Source organism: Hydra vulgaris, chromosome 08, assembly GCF_038396675.1.
Source record: "Hydra vulgaris chromosome 08, alternate assembly HydraT2T_AEP".
Lineage (NCBI taxonomy): Eukaryota > Metazoa > Cnidaria > Hydrozoa > Anthoathecata > Hydridae > Hydra > Hydra vulgaris.
The window spans coordinates 67,655,479-67,672,132 of record NC_088927.1 but is presented as its reverse complement, the minus strand read 5'-3'; the positions used below and the strand labels follow the sequence as shown (position 1 = coordinate 67,672,132).

The 16,654-nt window shown below is 27.6% G+C and overlaps 2 protein-coding genes across 2 annotated transcripts in view; one reads left to right on the top strand and one right to left on the bottom strand.

Annotated features, from left to right (window-relative positions):
• Positions 1–10,330, top strand: part of LOC100199454 (protein kinase C beta type-like) — a gene marked incomplete at its 5' end in the record, with an annotated part of 33,932 nt that extends 23,602 nt beyond the window's left edge. Inside the window, 7 exon segments of the mRNA NM_001309681.1 lie at positions 459–550; positions 6,535–6,597; positions 6,951–7,089; positions 7,399–7,479; positions 8,887–8,994; positions 9,767–9,907; positions 10,051–10,330. Of these exon segments, the coding sequence (NP_001296610.1) occupies positions 459–550; positions 6,535–6,597; positions 6,951–7,089; positions 7,399–7,479; positions 8,887–8,994; positions 9,767–9,907; positions 10,051–10,200 (774 nt within the window). The 3' untranslated portion in view covers positions 10,201–10,330.
• A 3,197-nt stretch (positions 10,331–13,527) lies between these two features.
• Positions 13,528–15,585, bottom strand: LOC100214923 (acidic mammalian chitinase). Its single transcript, XM_065802966.1, has 4 exons — positions 15,428–15,585; positions 14,657–14,892; positions 14,115–14,474; positions 13,528–13,662 (listed from the first exon to the last, which is right to left on the bottom strand). Exons 1-4 carry the CDS (start codon positions 15,565–15,567, stop codon positions 13,541–13,543), a joined length of 858 nt encoding a protein of 285 aa, XP_065659038.1. The 5' UTR covers positions 15,568–15,585; the 3' UTR covers positions 13,528–13,540.
• Positions 15,586–16,654: the final 1,069 nt, after the last annotated feature.

Here is a 16,654-nt window from a genome sequence, read left to right as displayed (position 1 = left end):
CTGAGAAAGGACTCTGAGAAGGAGCGCAATAAAGAAAAAACTGAAATTGAGTTAAAAAATGTTAAGCAAAATTTATTTTATAAACAATGAAAGTATTTTCATAGTTGAATAATTTTAGTTTTATAAACCATTACTTAAAATAATACAAATAATTAAATATTTAAAAAATACAAATAATTAAATAATTAAAAAATACAAATAATTAAATATTTAAAAAATACAAATAATTAAAAAATTAAAAAATACAAATAATTAAATAATTAAAAAATACAAATAATTAAGTAATTAAAAAATACAAATAATTAAATAATTAAAAAATACAAATAATTAAATAATTAAAAAATACAAATAATTAAATAATTAAAAAATACAAATAATTGCTTAAATAATACAAATTTTCTTGGAACTGAAAATAAATTTTTATAAAGTTAAGTGTCTTTTTTTAATTTTTAATAAAGGATCGCTTATATTTTGTTATGGAATTTGTCAATGGAGGAGATTTAATGTTTCATATTCAACAAGTGGGAAAGTTTAAAGAACCTCAAGCTGTGTGAGTATTTTAATTAAAAAAAATTCAAAGTTGATTCAATTGCTTGATATCTTCTTCTCAAACATTATGTGTTCCTTTATTTATAAATTTTACTTCTATATTTGTATTGTATATTTATAGATATTATTAATTAAATATCTTTTTTATATATCTTCATTATTTATTTATTTTGATCTGTTTTTTAGCCAAAACTGGAAAACAGGAAACAGCTGTTTTTTTGCTACCTGTTTTCCTGTTTTTGATTTTTATCTTAATATTTTTTTCCAACAGAAAATTAAAAAAAAAAATAAAAAATAAAAATAAAAAAAATTTAAAAGAACAGTTTGATTTTTGAATGATTTCTGGATTTTTAATATTTAACCAAGTGCCCTCTATGAATTAAACTTAAAAGTATTTGTTTTGTGTAGCGAGTGCAACGATTGTTACAAAACCAATTCCCTATGGACAATCATTTCTAATACTCGTTTAGAAAAATCATTAAAGATTGCAACACAACCAGTTCCCCTTAGAGAATTATATGAAAAACTCTATAATGATTGCAAAACTATTTCCTTAAGAGATTCATTCCACATAAGGAATTCTCGCACAAATGGAATAAAAGCCGTAGCGCTAAATTCAACAGATTTGGAATAATGATATGAAAAACTACACATAGTTTTAACATAATACAATTACTTGTAATAGTTTAATATAATATAGAAATAAATGTTAAACAAAACATAATACTGATTCTCTTTCCTATAAATAAGAATACAAGACATAACAGTGAGGTTGAGTTGTTGATATTGTTGGCTTAAATAATTGAGTTTGATTATTTCAATATTTTGCTAGAAAGTAGATATTATTCTTATTATGAAGAATATTTATTATATATGTATATATAATGTACACCTTAATTCAATAGAGTTGTCATCTGTTTGGGAGTTTGCAACAAAACGAAAAAATCCTGTAACTAAGGATATAGAAGGAGTTTGCAATCACTGCAATTATGTCATTAAGTGCTCTGGAAGATCTACCACAAGCTTAAAGGCTCACTTAAAATCGAAGCATGGAATTGATTGGTCTCAAACTGAAAATATTCCTGCTGAACAAGTTGTAGCAGAAAAGAAACCTAAAACAATGCTTGATTTTGTTCAACATAAGAGCTTAAATGAAATAGTTTCTGACAGGGCTACAGACGGAATATCCATTAGAGCTATCACCAGAAATCAGTTCATTTGCAATGCAATCAAAAAAGAAGGATATCAACTTCCAAAAATTGAGAGCTGGGTAATGAGGCTTATTAACACTGATTTCATAACAAGAAAAATCAAATGGTTTCAGAAATTGTTTCAAAAATTGGGAAGGGAAGAAAATTCAGTATAAGTGTTTACTAGGTTTGAGCTTTTACGGGGTTTTAAAGTTACCGGTAAATTGGTAAAATTAAAGGAATTTACCGGTTAATGGTAAAAAAATGGTAAATTTAAAAAAATAGAAATTCTTATGAAATAGCATGCTTTTTTGACTCCTTAGCATAATTTAGACATAGCTATAAATAAGACACAATTTTTAGGATTTATTTTTCAACAAAAAATGGACTTTAAGGAATCACAAAGTGTCAAGTAGGTCATCACTCATTCTGGATCGAATTTTTGTGACAGATAGTCCAGCAGCAGAAAATGCTCTCTCCGATTCAACACTTGTGGGAGGGATAGTTTCCAGAGCATTGAATAACAGCTCAAGATTTGCAGTTCTTTTGCTGGTGGCTTCAAAAACCATCATTTCTTTTGAAATGGCCTTAAACTCATCATTTGAGTTATGTCTCTGCTTTTTGGCTGAATGTTCGATGGCCTTTTCCAACTCTTCCTGTAGAGAAAGTTGTTCTTCAGCTTCTTTTCATCCTTTGTCTCTCTCTACTTGATCCAGGATTTCAATGTCTTTGTGGGGAAAAGCCTTGAAAGCAACGACTTTGCAGTTTTCTGAAGAACAGTCTTACAAGGCATGTTGAAAATTTCATGCTCTTCAATTTCGTGAAGGCAGTCTGGGTTAGACAAATATTTGTACAGACTGACCAAGTTGTCTCCTCTCTGTAAATCACTTTAAGACAACATCTTTCATTCTGATGCAAAGGCTGGATTTTTTCTTATTCAATTTATTGATCAGAAACTTGAAGATTCCCTCTGCTGTCAACAGGGTGACATTTTTCCTGCCGTGAGCTTCAGCTGCCAATTTGACTCGTTCAAGGGCATCATCAATGTCGGTCAAGATGTCCAACTCTTGCACTGTGCAAATGAGACTTGGAGAAATGTCTGCAAGAATAACTTCAATTTGTTCATTGATTTTTAGAAACTGTTAAATCATTACCAAGGGGCTGTTCCATCTTGTTGGACAGTCCAAAATAAAAGCAACTTCTCTGCCATGGTGTTTTTTAACTTCTTCTTGGAGCACATCATTTTTGACTGGAGATTTCCTGAACAACTTGACAATCTTTTGAACTTTGATGATGACAGACTGGAAATGAACTTTGAACTTTGGGAGAGAAATGCTTTCATTGATTTCGTCATCAATGAATCTGGAATTTTCTTTGTTGTCTGAATCTGAATCTTCCTCCTTGTCATTGTCGCTATCTTGTTTTTCCTCGTCCAAATTGTTGTTCTGATTTTTTTGGTACAAAACTTCCTGAACAGCCAGATGAACCCTGTGAGTGTAGTAAGTTTGATGTTTGGTAGGAACAATTTTCCCAAACTTGACCATCATTGAAGCCCCGTCAGTGACAGAACAAACAATGCAATTAGCCAAGTTCAGTCCGAATTCTTCCACTCTCTCTTAGACAATATCTGCTTCTTTTTCTGCAGGGAAAGATCCGGAAACACGTGTGTGTCCAAGTTTCCAGTGTTTGTTCTTCTGGTGAATGTTGATGTTGAGAAATCTTCGGTTTTTCAGGGATGTGTATTCATCCAGAGTGATGGAAAAACGTTCTCCAGTCAACAACAATGAGTTTAGTTGATTTTTCACCAGCTGAATAGCTTGTTTGTGGTTTTTTGGGAAATCGTAGCCTTTTTCTGTCATTGCTGACCGAATGAATGTGCTTTTGGTTAAAGCATTAAAACTAAATCCGTCCAAAGCTGCCAGTTTTAAAAGAACTTCACCAATTGACTCCTGAAAAAATGTTGAGATTTTGGGGGCTGTTTTGGCTGCAGGTTTTCTTGTTTCTTTCCGGTCCTGGGGTATTTTTATCCCATGTTTTTGACTAAGATGGTACCACATTCCTGTTGTAGATCCTGTGAACTGAGTTTTGTTCCCACATATCTTGCAAACACTTTCAGAACAATCTTTTTCATAATTTTTCCAGACTGCAGACATTTTTTTATGAAAACTGTAGTTATTTTATGTGTGTCAGTTGACTGACTAAAGTACTACTTGACCAAATAAATAATAGTATTGAATAAAATTGAATAAAAAAAGAATTAAAAAAGTAAACACTAACACTTTCTTTTAATTCATAAGATGCATCAAGTGGCATCAGATGCCATTTGTAATGGAAAAATTAATTAAAAAGTTCAAAATTTGTTTGTTTTGATATGAATATTTAATTAATATGGCAGAAAAACGTTTTTTCCTTAATTTTTACCATTTACCATCAAAATTTACCGGTAAATTTGTAAAAAAATTTTTACCGGTAAAATGGTATAAAAATGGTAAAAGGGTTGACCCTAGTGTTTACGAGTATACAACTGTTCGCCGCCGCTTCTTTGGAATAAATCTGCATTGTAGTGAAGAAAATTAAACAATTTGGGATTAGTTTGCATCTTTGGTTCGTACAATGCTGAAGCAATGGTTGAAAAAAATCAAATCACTTGAAGAGTTTTTCAATTGAATTTCAGTGGTGTACTCTCCAGAATTTTCCCAGTTGCCCGCAGGGCGACTGAAACAGTTGTTATATTTCATTTGAGTTGTCCACTATGATAATCAGTAGTCTGGTGTAAAAGTTTTTTTTTTTTATTTTTTCCCGGGTGAAACTAATGATTTTTTTAAAATTTTGGTTTATGCAAAGCCATGTACTAAATTTTCAAGGAACAAATTATTATAAGTTTGTTAGCGAAAAAGTTATAAAAAACAAAACAAAATAAAAAACTTACGACTACAAAAGTAATACTATAATAATGTTATTACTTTTATAAAGCGCTTATAACTTTTAAAGTTCATTCTTTGTTCAAACAACGTAATTCCAAACTTTAATAAAAGTAGATAAGCAGCTACAAAAATAAAGTGGATATTCAAATATTAAAAATTTCAGGAACTTTTACAAATACACTTGAACAACTTAATGAAAACGTACTTTATAAAAAGTTTATCAGTATGAAAAACGTTACTAATAGTCTGTGAAAACGCGCGTTAATTTTAAAATCAAGCAATCAAAAGTTTATTAGTTGATTTTAAAATTAACAGTTTTTACAGACCATTAGTAATGTTTTTCATAATGCTAAACTTTTTATACAGTACATTTTAATAAAGTTGTTTAAGTTCCTTAATATGTTTTAAATATTATTTGAATACCCACTCTATTTTTGTAGATGCTTTTCTACTTCAAATAAAATATGTGATAACTTATGTTGTTTGAACAAATATGTGATAACTTATGTTGTTTGAACAAATATGTGATAACTTATGTTGTTTGAACAAAGAATGAATTATAAAAGTTATAAGTGCGTTATAAAAGTAATAACACTATTATAATGTTATTAGTTGCAGTTTTTCTAGAGTGTTATTGCTTCTGTAGTTGTAAGTTTATTGTTTTATTTTATATAACTTATAATGCATTCCTATCACAACTATTACCAAGTATTTAATGAGGTGAAAGACATCTTTAGGTTCCGCTTAAACTTATGAAAAGACAAAATGCTAACAACAAGTTTGTGTTTTTCTACAATGAATGGACCTCCCTAAAAAAATATTCCAAAATCTTCAAAACAAATAATAAATCAAAAAGCTATGAAAATAAAGGTTGAGCTCTGTGACGTCTGCTGTTGATACCATTGAAACAATTCAAGGTGATTAAAGTTGATCTGTTGCCAGCATTAATAACAGATTTTTATAGATGTGTTTGAACAATCAGCATTAGATTTTTAACTAAGCAACCGCATGGTGCAGCCATGATGGTTAGAGTAGTGGTTAGAGTGCTGGCTTTAGATTAAAGTCTGTGGTCCGAAGCTGGCTTTTACATCATTGCCAAGAAAGGAGGCATGAACTTCTTAATTAAATGCTATTCTGCGGTGCTTTCTGATATGACCATTAGAACTTCTTGAATAACCTAAACTAGTTTAAAAAGAAAACAAAAAACAAAGGGGTCAGCAAAGATGATTGTATTAAGCAAATATTCAAAATATAGAATCATAACAATCTGAACTTTTCTTCAGCTCAGTCAATTGAAACCTCTGACCTCAAACTTTTCTTCAGTTCAATCAATTGAAGTTTACCTCTGAACTCAAACTTATCACCTTTAGCAAAAGTTTTTTTTTTTTTTTAATCATAGGTTGCTGTAAAAAATGTTTATTTGTGTATTTTTCATGTATTTATATTTTTGAGAAAGGAGTTCCAAGGGTTTCTCGATCTCTAAAAGATGAATTCAGAAAGTACCAGTTTGATAGTTTGATATAAATTCAAAATTCGATAAGGAAATCATCATACCTGAATACATATAAAATACGTGTAAGTAAAATAGTCGATATCTTCTGTAAAACTATTGTTATGCATGACTATAATGGTGGTGGTTTTGCCTACATTTTGGAAAAAGTGTTTTAAAAAAACCTTAAACTAAGTTAAAAACTTCTTAAAAAAAAAATTATTTATTTGCCTCTAGGATTTATTTGGTGTGCTTCAGTGATCTGCTTCATTTTTTTTTTAAATACTTTTCATTCTTTGAAACAATTGAGATAATAGTAAGATCATGAAATGACATTACATTTTTTTTTGTAATAGAATTTTTTAAATATATTTGTGTACAGGTTTTATGCAGCTGAAATAGTTGAGGGGTTATTATTTCTGCACAAACGTGGAATAATTTATCGGTGAGATTTTTGTAGTTTTTATTTAAACATCTATTTCTTAATTTTTTACTACTAAAAGTTGTGCAAATTTTAAAACTTAAAATTTTAACTTTATTTAGCACAAATTATAAAGCAATTTGATATTATTATTATTGTTATCATTATTATTTTTTTTTGTGAAATATTAAAGTAAAATTTTATAAATCTTTTTGATTAAAGAGGTTAAAAAGTTTAAATTGAGTTAAAATTATTTTTTTAGTGTAATTGAAAACTCATTAAGGTTTATATAAAAAAAAGTTGTAAAAAATATACTGTTTAATAAAGTTTTTAACTGTTAAGAGACAAAAAATTTTTTGTATTCTATTGTTGCACAGGGATTTAAAATTAGACAATGTAATGCTTGACCAAAGCGGCCATATTAAAATAGCAGACTTTGGAATGTGCAAAGAAAACATATTTCCTCCAAAAACAACTCGCACATTTTGTGGTACCCCTGACTACATTGCGCCAGAGGTATTTTATTGTGCTTTTGATATTTTTTATTTTTTTGTGTTAATGTGCAATAAAAATTATCTCTCCAATATTTTGTGCATATGTGCAATGCAATATTATGGACTGAATAAAAATTACAGAGATAATGGCAAAAGTTTATAGTTATAAGATAAAATTAAGTTAAAATATTATAAAATTTATAAGAATAATAAAAATATAAGATTAGTTAAAATTATCAATAAAAAGTTTAATTAAAGTTAATGAATCATTAAAATAAGAGGAAAGTTTTTTAAACATTTAAAAAGCAATTTAAAAATAGTATTTTTTTAGATTATTGCATACCAACCTTACAATGCTTCTGTCGACTGGTGGGCTCTAGGAGTTTTGATTTATGAAATGTTAGCAGGACAGGTTGTTTTTTTTTATTATTATTTATTTATTTAGAGTTTTCATCATATCAGCTACATGGTATATAGCAGTATATAATTTGTTGTCTTTTTTTATTTAAGTTGAATAAATTATTTTATATAACGGGTGATGCAGAAGTTATCGGACAAATCCTAATTTCATTATTTGAGCATAATAATTAGTTTTTGTGGTTTTATGCATAGGCATAAACGTTCTATAAAATATAAACTTTATTATTTGAAATACAATTATTTAAAATGAGGTTAAATGCAGCTGAACGAGAATCTTTTCGAAAGCGACTAAAATTTTTTTTGTAAATAAATCTAATATGTAATATAAACCTAAAAAGACTTGAAACTGTTCAATCGTTTTCTGATAGAAAACACCCTGGTTGTCCGACATCCTGGACTAGGGAAAAGAAAGCCGAATTAACGAGACTTGTCAACAATCGAAAAGGGGTCAGTCAGAGAAAAATAGGTATTAAATTCGGTGTAAATCAATCGACAATTGGTCGTCATTTAAAAAAAATGAATATTAAATATAGAAAACGTGAAAAAACTCCAAAATACACTATAGAACAACAAATAAAGGCAAAGAAAAGAAGCAGGAAACTAGTTAACCAACTCTATAACACAAAATCGCTTCTAGTCATCGATGACAAAAAATACTTTTGTTTTGCAGGGGACAACATGCCTGAAAATTCTGGATACTACACAAACAACAAAAAGGCATGCCCAGAAAGTGTTCGTTTTATAGGAAAAGAGAAATTTCCAAAAATATTATTAATGTGGATAGCCATATCTGACCGTGGTATGTCCGAGCCATTGTTTTGCACTTCCAAGGCTGTAGCGAGCAATTCATCAATCTATATTAATGAATGTTTAGTAAAACGACTTCTTCCATTTATTCACAAGTATCATGGAGACTTTAACTATTTATTTTGGCCAGATTTAGCAAGTTCTCATTATTCTAAAGATTCTCTAAATTGGATGGATCAATATGTCTATTACGTTGATAAAGAATCCAATCCCCCAAATGTGCCTCAAGCACGACCAATTAAAAATTTTTGACATTTGGCACAGAAGGTTTACGAGGGAGATTGGCAAGCTTCAACAGAGCAAGTTTTTATTGATCGCATTAAACTAAAACTACAAGAAATTGATTTAAATCTTTTACAGTCGCGTATGAAAGGCGTCAGAGCAAAATTGAGATCAATTGCAGATGGTGGTGTTTTTTCATATAAAAAATAATATATTTTTATTAAAAGATAAATGCTTTATTTAAAAAAATATATAATAGTAGTTTGTTTTTTTATTTATAAATAAGTTATTGACGTTTTTATTTTGTCCGATAACTTGCGCATCACCCGTTATTTTAATTTATGAGGTTTTTTACTATTGTCATTTTTAGCCTCCTTTTGATGGTGAGGATGAAGACGAGTTATTTAATTCTGTTCTGGAACAAACTGTTTCATTTCCAAGATCTCTGTCTAAAGAAGCAATTTCTATAATAAAAGGAGTAAGTTTTACTGAAAATGTTTTTAATTGAAAGAGTTTGTGTTTTTTAATAAAAAAAAAGATGTTTTTAATAAAAATAAATTTTTTTTCGATAATAAAAAGTAGTAGTATTGAGCTTTTAAGAATAAGAACAATATAAAAAATATTTATATTTTTGTGTTTGTTCTACCTGGGAAGGAACTTTCTTGTTATTATTTGTTAACATTGTTAACATTGTTTTGAATTAATATAAAGTTTTATTTTAGCTGAAGTCGAATGCTTTGTTAGTAACTATTCCTTTTTTATTATTCAAAATTTTTTTTTTTAATTAATACTATTTAATTTTTAGGCAGTTTCTATACTAATCCTTCTATAATTAACAATAAAATATTAAAAATAATCGCAAATATTTAAAAGTAAAGTACTAAACTAATAAAAACTTTAGTGTTTATTTCAGGCCCGTAAGAACAAAAATTATATTGGTGGACCAGTGTTGGATTAAAGGGCTCCGAAATAGTTTTAGAAACCTTCTTTTTTTTTTGTCTTTTATAGTCCGTTTATTTAAAAATTATTTATTTGAAAAACTATTGGGGAGGGGGGGCAAATGCACCTGCCTTTCCCCCCTTCCCCCCACCTGCTTCCATCTTTGGTTGCTACATGCCTGTATTTATAAAAGTATGAAACGTATTTTTACCTAAATATTCCACAACAGCATGTTACGTTTTCAGGTGCGACAACAATTTTAAGTTGAGACAATTTGCAAATCTCGAATTTGTAATTCTTTTTTTAAATAGTTTTTGACAAAAAATCCGAGTCGCAGACTGGGATCTGGTGACACTGGAGAACAAGATATTCGTGATCACGCGTTTTTTAAATATATTGATTGGATAAAATTATTCAAGATGGAAGTACAGCCTCCTTTTAAACCTAAAGTTGTAAGTTCATTCTGTTAAATTTATATTTTTTATATTTCTTGGTTAAATGTTTTAGTTTTCTGGTTTTGTTATTACATTTAAAAAATTTTTTTTTTCTAGAAATCAGTTTTATAAAAAGTTTGATGCTCTTTTTTTATATATAGAAATCTAAACGATCTCATGATAATTTCGACACTGAATTTACGGATGAAGCGACTCGCTTAACACCAGTAGATAGAAATTTTATTCAGCAAATAGATCAAAGAGCTTTCGAAAATTTTTCTTTTGTCAACACCAACTTTCCAATGCAATAAATCTTTTCATAGTTTTTAGACATGCCGTTAAGATGCCCAAACTTTTTTCCTAGAGATGACCAATATGATATCTAAATAATAAACTCGAAAGTTTTCCTTAATAGCAATTTTTAAAATACTGAATTAAATATTTCCAATTCACCCATGCAATCATTTCACCATATTTTTTTTTAAAACATATTTTTCTATATATTTTAATGCCAATACTACGATTGCTGTAACGGTTATTTTCGGCTTTTATTAAATACTGTTTTTGCACTTTGTTTTTTCGTTTTGATTATGAAATTGAATAAACCGTTTAATTTTTAAAAATTTTCCGTTGTCGATAATATATCATAGTAGTTACGCTTATTACGTCATGCATTGTTTTTCAATGATTTTTATTTATTTTTGTAGCACCATTTTTTTTATTTGAAATAATTTATTTGAAGATTTACTTTTGACGTCGTTTGTTTGTCACGTCAACGTGACGCTGTTTGTTGTCAAAAACGTTACGCGTGTAAAATTTTTACCTGATATTAGAAATAGATACTTTTTTTTTTAATTTCAAAATTATTTTTAAAATAGCGTCTAATCGCACTCAATTTTAAAGAATTTGTACGCATTTTGTGTTATTTTTTTTTTAGTTTAGTCCAAGTATGTATTGCCTTAAAATAACGTCGGTTTTCGCTCGCAACAATATGAGAGGGACTAAACGATATATTGTTTCTTTACAAATTTAAAGTTATGAACAAAAATGACACCAAATCTTTCCAATCGCTAGTATTGACCCTCGATCCAAAAAATAACCTGAATTTATCGACGTTTCTCCAAAATAATAAACATTTATAAAATACTTGGAACGAAACCTTAAAAAAAAAAGCTGTTAATATGTATCAAGTAATTTTTCTTTGAGATGAACGCCAAACGGTCATTATTTGAAACTAATCGTCAAAGGTTTCCAAACTTAAAGTTTGCAATCTGAATGTCGTGTATACAGCAGACGATATCAAGTAACACAAATTTTCTTTAAAATTTTTGCTATTTGGAATTAAAATAAAATTGTGAGAAAGAGTAAGATGCTTTTAAAGTATAGACAATTTTTCAAGTTAAACAATCCGAAATAATAATAAAAAAGAAAAATTTTTTCAGGTTCTCAGGTTTGATTTGTGCGAATTTTGGCATTAGTGCGAACTTATGCCAGTTCGCATTTATGCCGATTCGCACTAATTCCAGTTTTTGCATCTGTTTCGGACTTATGCCAAAGTTTATAAATTCTTTCAATAAGTGCGTAATGCCAATTCGCATCAATGCCAATATTTGCAATTTTATTCGGCGCACTTATGCTAGTTTTTCACTTATGCCTATGTTTGTAAATTTTTTTCGACACATTTATGCCGATTCGCAATTATTTCAGTTTTTGAAATTGCTTCGCATTTATGCCAGTTCGCTCTAATGCGCAAAAGAAGGCCGGGGGAATAAAAAAAGCAATTTCTTTTACTCAGCGTTTTTAGAGTAATTGCTCAGCTTTACGTGAATAAAAACTTTAGAAAAATAATAAAAATATTTTTATCTTGTTTTACAATTGTCGGTAGAACAAAATCGTCGGTAATACAAAATCGTCGGTATTACAAAATTATCAGTGTAACAAAATTCTTTAGATATAAGAAAGGAAAACTAATACAAGCAGAAGCTATTTTTATTGATTTTTTTAGTTATAACTGCAATGCTAAAAACTAGTTTATGTTTCTTGGTGTTCTTGAAAAATAAATCATTTGTGAAAAAAAACAACTAGAACATCTATATACAGTTTTTGGACTCTTTAAATTAATGAGATAGATGAACAAAATAACAACTTGACTATTTAATAACAATTATAATAAACAACTTGACTATATAATGATTTTACTTAATGGTTAAGTAAAGTTAAAAACTGAATGATTAAAAAGTTAAAAACTTAATGATTAAGTAAAATTTGTTCAATCAATCGATTAATATATTTCGATAAAAGATCTTACAATCGAGGTCATTTACAAATAGTTATAAACTAATCTTAGGTAAATACCATGAAATAGTATTAATAATACAAATAATAATGATAACTATAATGATGATAAATTAAAAATCATAAGAATAATAAGGAAATTATATAATAATAAAGCAATATCAACTTTAAAACAACAATTAAATATTATGCAGACAGGAAAGTTACAAACAGTTATGTACTGACAAAACGTAACAACCATGTAACTAAAACAATTACTGTAAAAAAAAGTAACAATGATTTAATAAATATATTAATTTTAATTTCAATAATCATAATAAAAACAAAAAGTAAAAAATAAAAACAATAAAAGTTATTTCATTAAAAAATAGCAATAAACAAAAGAATTTTTTTTTTCAATAACACCCACAAATAAAAATTTTTCACACACACACACACACGCGCGCGCGCACGCAGGCGAACATGCACATTTAAACATTTAGTTATGAAAAGTATAGAGTTTTTATAATAAATGAGGAAATCATATCATAATACCTAGCAAACTGATATCGTATTTTATTTTAATTATTTTTAATTACTTTCCATTTTTGGAATGTTTGATTCTAACTTTTTTCTAACATTTTCTTCTAACTTTGGTTTTTTGCCTTTCTTTTTTTTTTTCTCGTTTTTTTTCTCGTTTTTTTCTTTTGTTAATTTGTTCGACTTGGTTTTAATTTTTTATTTATGTTTTTTGCTTTTTTTTATTTATTTCTTTTCTTCACTCTCTTTATTTTAATTTTATTTATTTTTGTTTTTCTTATTTTATTCTTTTTCAAATAAAATAAGATTATATATTATATGTATATGTATATATATATATATATATATATATATATATATATATATATATATATATATATATATATATATATATATATATATATATATATATATATATATATATATATATATATATATATATATATATATATGTTCTCTTGATTTTACTGATTTTTCATTTTAGCAATTATTAATGGATGTTTTTTAGGAAATTAAAACATTTTTATAAAATACACTCAATCTGCCGAAGAAAGTCGAAACTTTAAAAATGGGGGAAGGGGGACTTGTTTTTGGACTTATCCTAAAAAAATTCTGTACCCGCCCCTGGCATGGTGTATATATATTAAACCATTTTTTTGCTAAGTATAAGATGCGTTTATAATTGAAATTAAAACTGTTTAAACTTGATAAATGTATTTACAACGATAATGATAAACAATAATACAAATTAAACGATAATACAAAATATTTTAATTAAGTATAATTATCGTTTCTTCTGAACTTTCTTTTCAACATAAACATTTGACTTCAATTCCGCTAAACATTTTCTAACGCTTGCATAACTGATGAAATTAAAGGATAACGACCATTTCCGCAAAAGTTTCCATTAAAATCGTCTAGATCAAGCGCCCAAAACATTGCACCCGCAAGGCCTTTAGCTTTAAAAGTAAAATACTTGTACCAAAATAGTAAATACAAATTAAAATACAGTAATTACACATCTTAAAATTAAGCTTCTTTTCATCAAAAAGGAATTTTCGTATTTTTATGACTAAAGTGGTTTCTGCATTCTCCGATTTATTTATGGCTCTCATTTCGCCGTTGTTCAGGTTTTTTATTCATACTAATTTTTAACATTACAAAAATTTGCCAAACAACATACATCATATTTGACGTGTGGCTTGGTCATGAGCAACATATTTAAATAATTCCGAAAACAAATTTTTTTTATATAAAATAACATAAACAATTTTCTTTTAAATGTGAACAGTGAATTTAAAAAAATGGTGCTGATTACTTGGTTGACAAAGTATAATTAAATTTTAAAAATTGTTTGTATAAAAGATATAAAAGATAACAAAATTATTAACACGAACATATACTTGCTTACCGATTATTTGAGTGTTTACTTTTTTTCTTAAACTTGCTTGATTATCAAATCCTATCCATTTGTCATTTATATATCCGTACGGTGCATCGACAATATTGTCTTGTACAATATTCAGTGTCATGTTGCATATTTCGTAGTACGCAAAAAACCCTTCTTCTCCAGTATAGTCACCTTTCGGCGCTTTATTCCAACTTCTATTTATGGTAGGAGATGCTAGGCTGCTTTTATTAATATCATTTAAAAAAAAAGCTCTCCCGTATGTAGCCAATCCAAGAGCTATTTTATTTGCTGGAAATCCACGTTTGATCCAGTAATCAACAGCATATGGTACCGTGTACTCATTGCGGTAAGGTAATTTTCCTGAATATAATTAAACATTTAATTTTTTTAAATAAGGAAACTTTTTATGACCTTTTTTAATTGTAAAACATAAAAAAGTTATGGAATTGTTTTTTTTCAAATGAAGTAACAACAACATAGTACAGTTATACAGCAAATTGGGCAATGAAGAAAAAAGATAAAGAAAAACACTTTTTTTATACCACCGTCTCCTAACATGGCTGCGTGATGTCCAGTTATATTGTCCCATGATCCATGTAAGTCGTATGCCATCAAATTTATAAAACTCAATAAAGAGCCTAACTCTTTAACTTCATAACCAGCGTCAATAATAGGGTAAGATGCAGAAACAGCAGCCGTAAGAAGAAGTCTTGGTTTATTACTTGAAACAGCATTTTCTTCAAAAGCTTTTACAAGTTCTCCACAAAGTATAGTAAACCTTAAGTTACAATATATATATATATATATATATATATATATATATATATATATATATATATATATATATATATATATATATATATATATATATATTCCTATACTTTACGGCTAAGAAAAAGCGTGTGTGTGTGTGTGTGTGTGTGTGTGTCTGTGTGTGTGTGTGTGAGTGTGTGTGTGTGTGTGTGTGTGTGTGTGTGTGTGTGTGTGTATAAGGGGCCGATCCAGAAATTTGTGGCATTTCAGTTACATTCTTTTTATTTTTAAAATACTGGAAGTTAAGTAGCTTCCAGTTACTTCTACTATTTTGAAAAACCAATATGTCTTACATTTAGAGAGTGCGCCTACTTTCTAGTGTATTTTGTTTCTCAACAACGCAATTTTTAGCAAAGCGTCATTATATGACATAAGTATAAACTTACAAAGTTTATGTTTTTAAAACTTGCCTGAAAGTTACTTAACCCAAATTTAAAAAAAATTCCTGGATCTGCCCATGTTAATATATAGTTCTAATTTTTAGAATAAATAAATCTAACATTTGTTTATCGCCTGCGGGCGAGTTTCCTCTACCAGAAGGATATTCCCAGTCAAGATCAAGTCCATCAAAGTTATATTTCCGAAGTAAATCAACTGTTGATTTAATAAATGCATTTCTATTTGTTTGATTATTCACCATAGTTGAAAATTTTGATACAGCATCTAAGATATATATATATATATATATATATATATATATATATATATATATATATATATATATATATATATATATATATATATATATATATATATATATATATATATACATATATGTATATATATACATATATATATATATATAATGGCTTTATATATATATATATATATATATATATATATATATATATATATATATATATATATATATATATATAATGGCTTTTATAATTAAGTTTAATAGAAAAAACAAAAGAAAAAATAATAATTGAAAAGAAAATACAAAAAAACAAAAAATGTCAAATTGTTAAACATGATTAAATAAACTTATAAATAGTCGTCTCCCACCATTTTCGTGATTCCACCCACCAACGGCAAGTAATATTTTGAGGTTCAGGTTTTTGAGCTTTAGAGCAATAACTCGAGCAAACATTTGATCATCATTCCATTCAACTATATCAAGCTTGTTGTCTTTAGACATAAAATAGAATGAAATTTTTTTATCTATTTAAAAAACAAACAAACAAAAAACATAATAATTTAATTATTATATATATATTTATAATGTTTATATTTCTTTAGTTTTACTTATTATATTTTCATAAATAATTGTATTTTTTTTTTACTAAAAGATATGCATCCAGATAACCTAAAACTGGTAAGCATAAAATGATAAACTTTCACAATAACGATACTCAAATCGATAAGCTTTCAAAATGAGAAAGTTTATCGATTTGAGTATCGTTATTGTGAAAGTTTATCGATTAGCGCATAAAAGAAAATTAAGACTTACATGAAAAAATAGACTTACATGAAGTGATTTTTGAAAATGAATAAATAATATGGGTACAAAGGTTTGGATCAATGTCCTCAGGTTGAAATTTGGCTTTATCACGTCGATACTGTGACCAGTTGGTATAGTAACACACCCTTATGTACGCATCTACTGAAACAGTCAAGATTAGGAATCGAAAAACTAGAAACATCTAAACGTGAGAAGAGTGTAGGTTGTTATTATTATTAATTTTATTGTTATCGTCGAACTATTATATTATCATTAGTATTAA

Bases quoted from the DNA above. Each gene is read 5' to 3' on its own strand.
- LOC100214923 (XM_065802966.1), bottom strand. From the start codon at position 15,567: ATGGTGAATAATCAAACAAATAGAAATGCATTTATTAAATCAACAGTT. The intron at 14,893-15,427 runs GTTAGATTTATT...TTGTAACTTAAG, and splicing joins CCCGCAGGCGATAAACAAAT to GTTTACTATACTTTGTGGAG. The intron at 14,475-14,656 runs GTATAAAAAAAG...AATTATATTCAG, and splicing joins AGCCATGTTAGGAGACGGTG to GAAAATTACCTTACCGCAAT.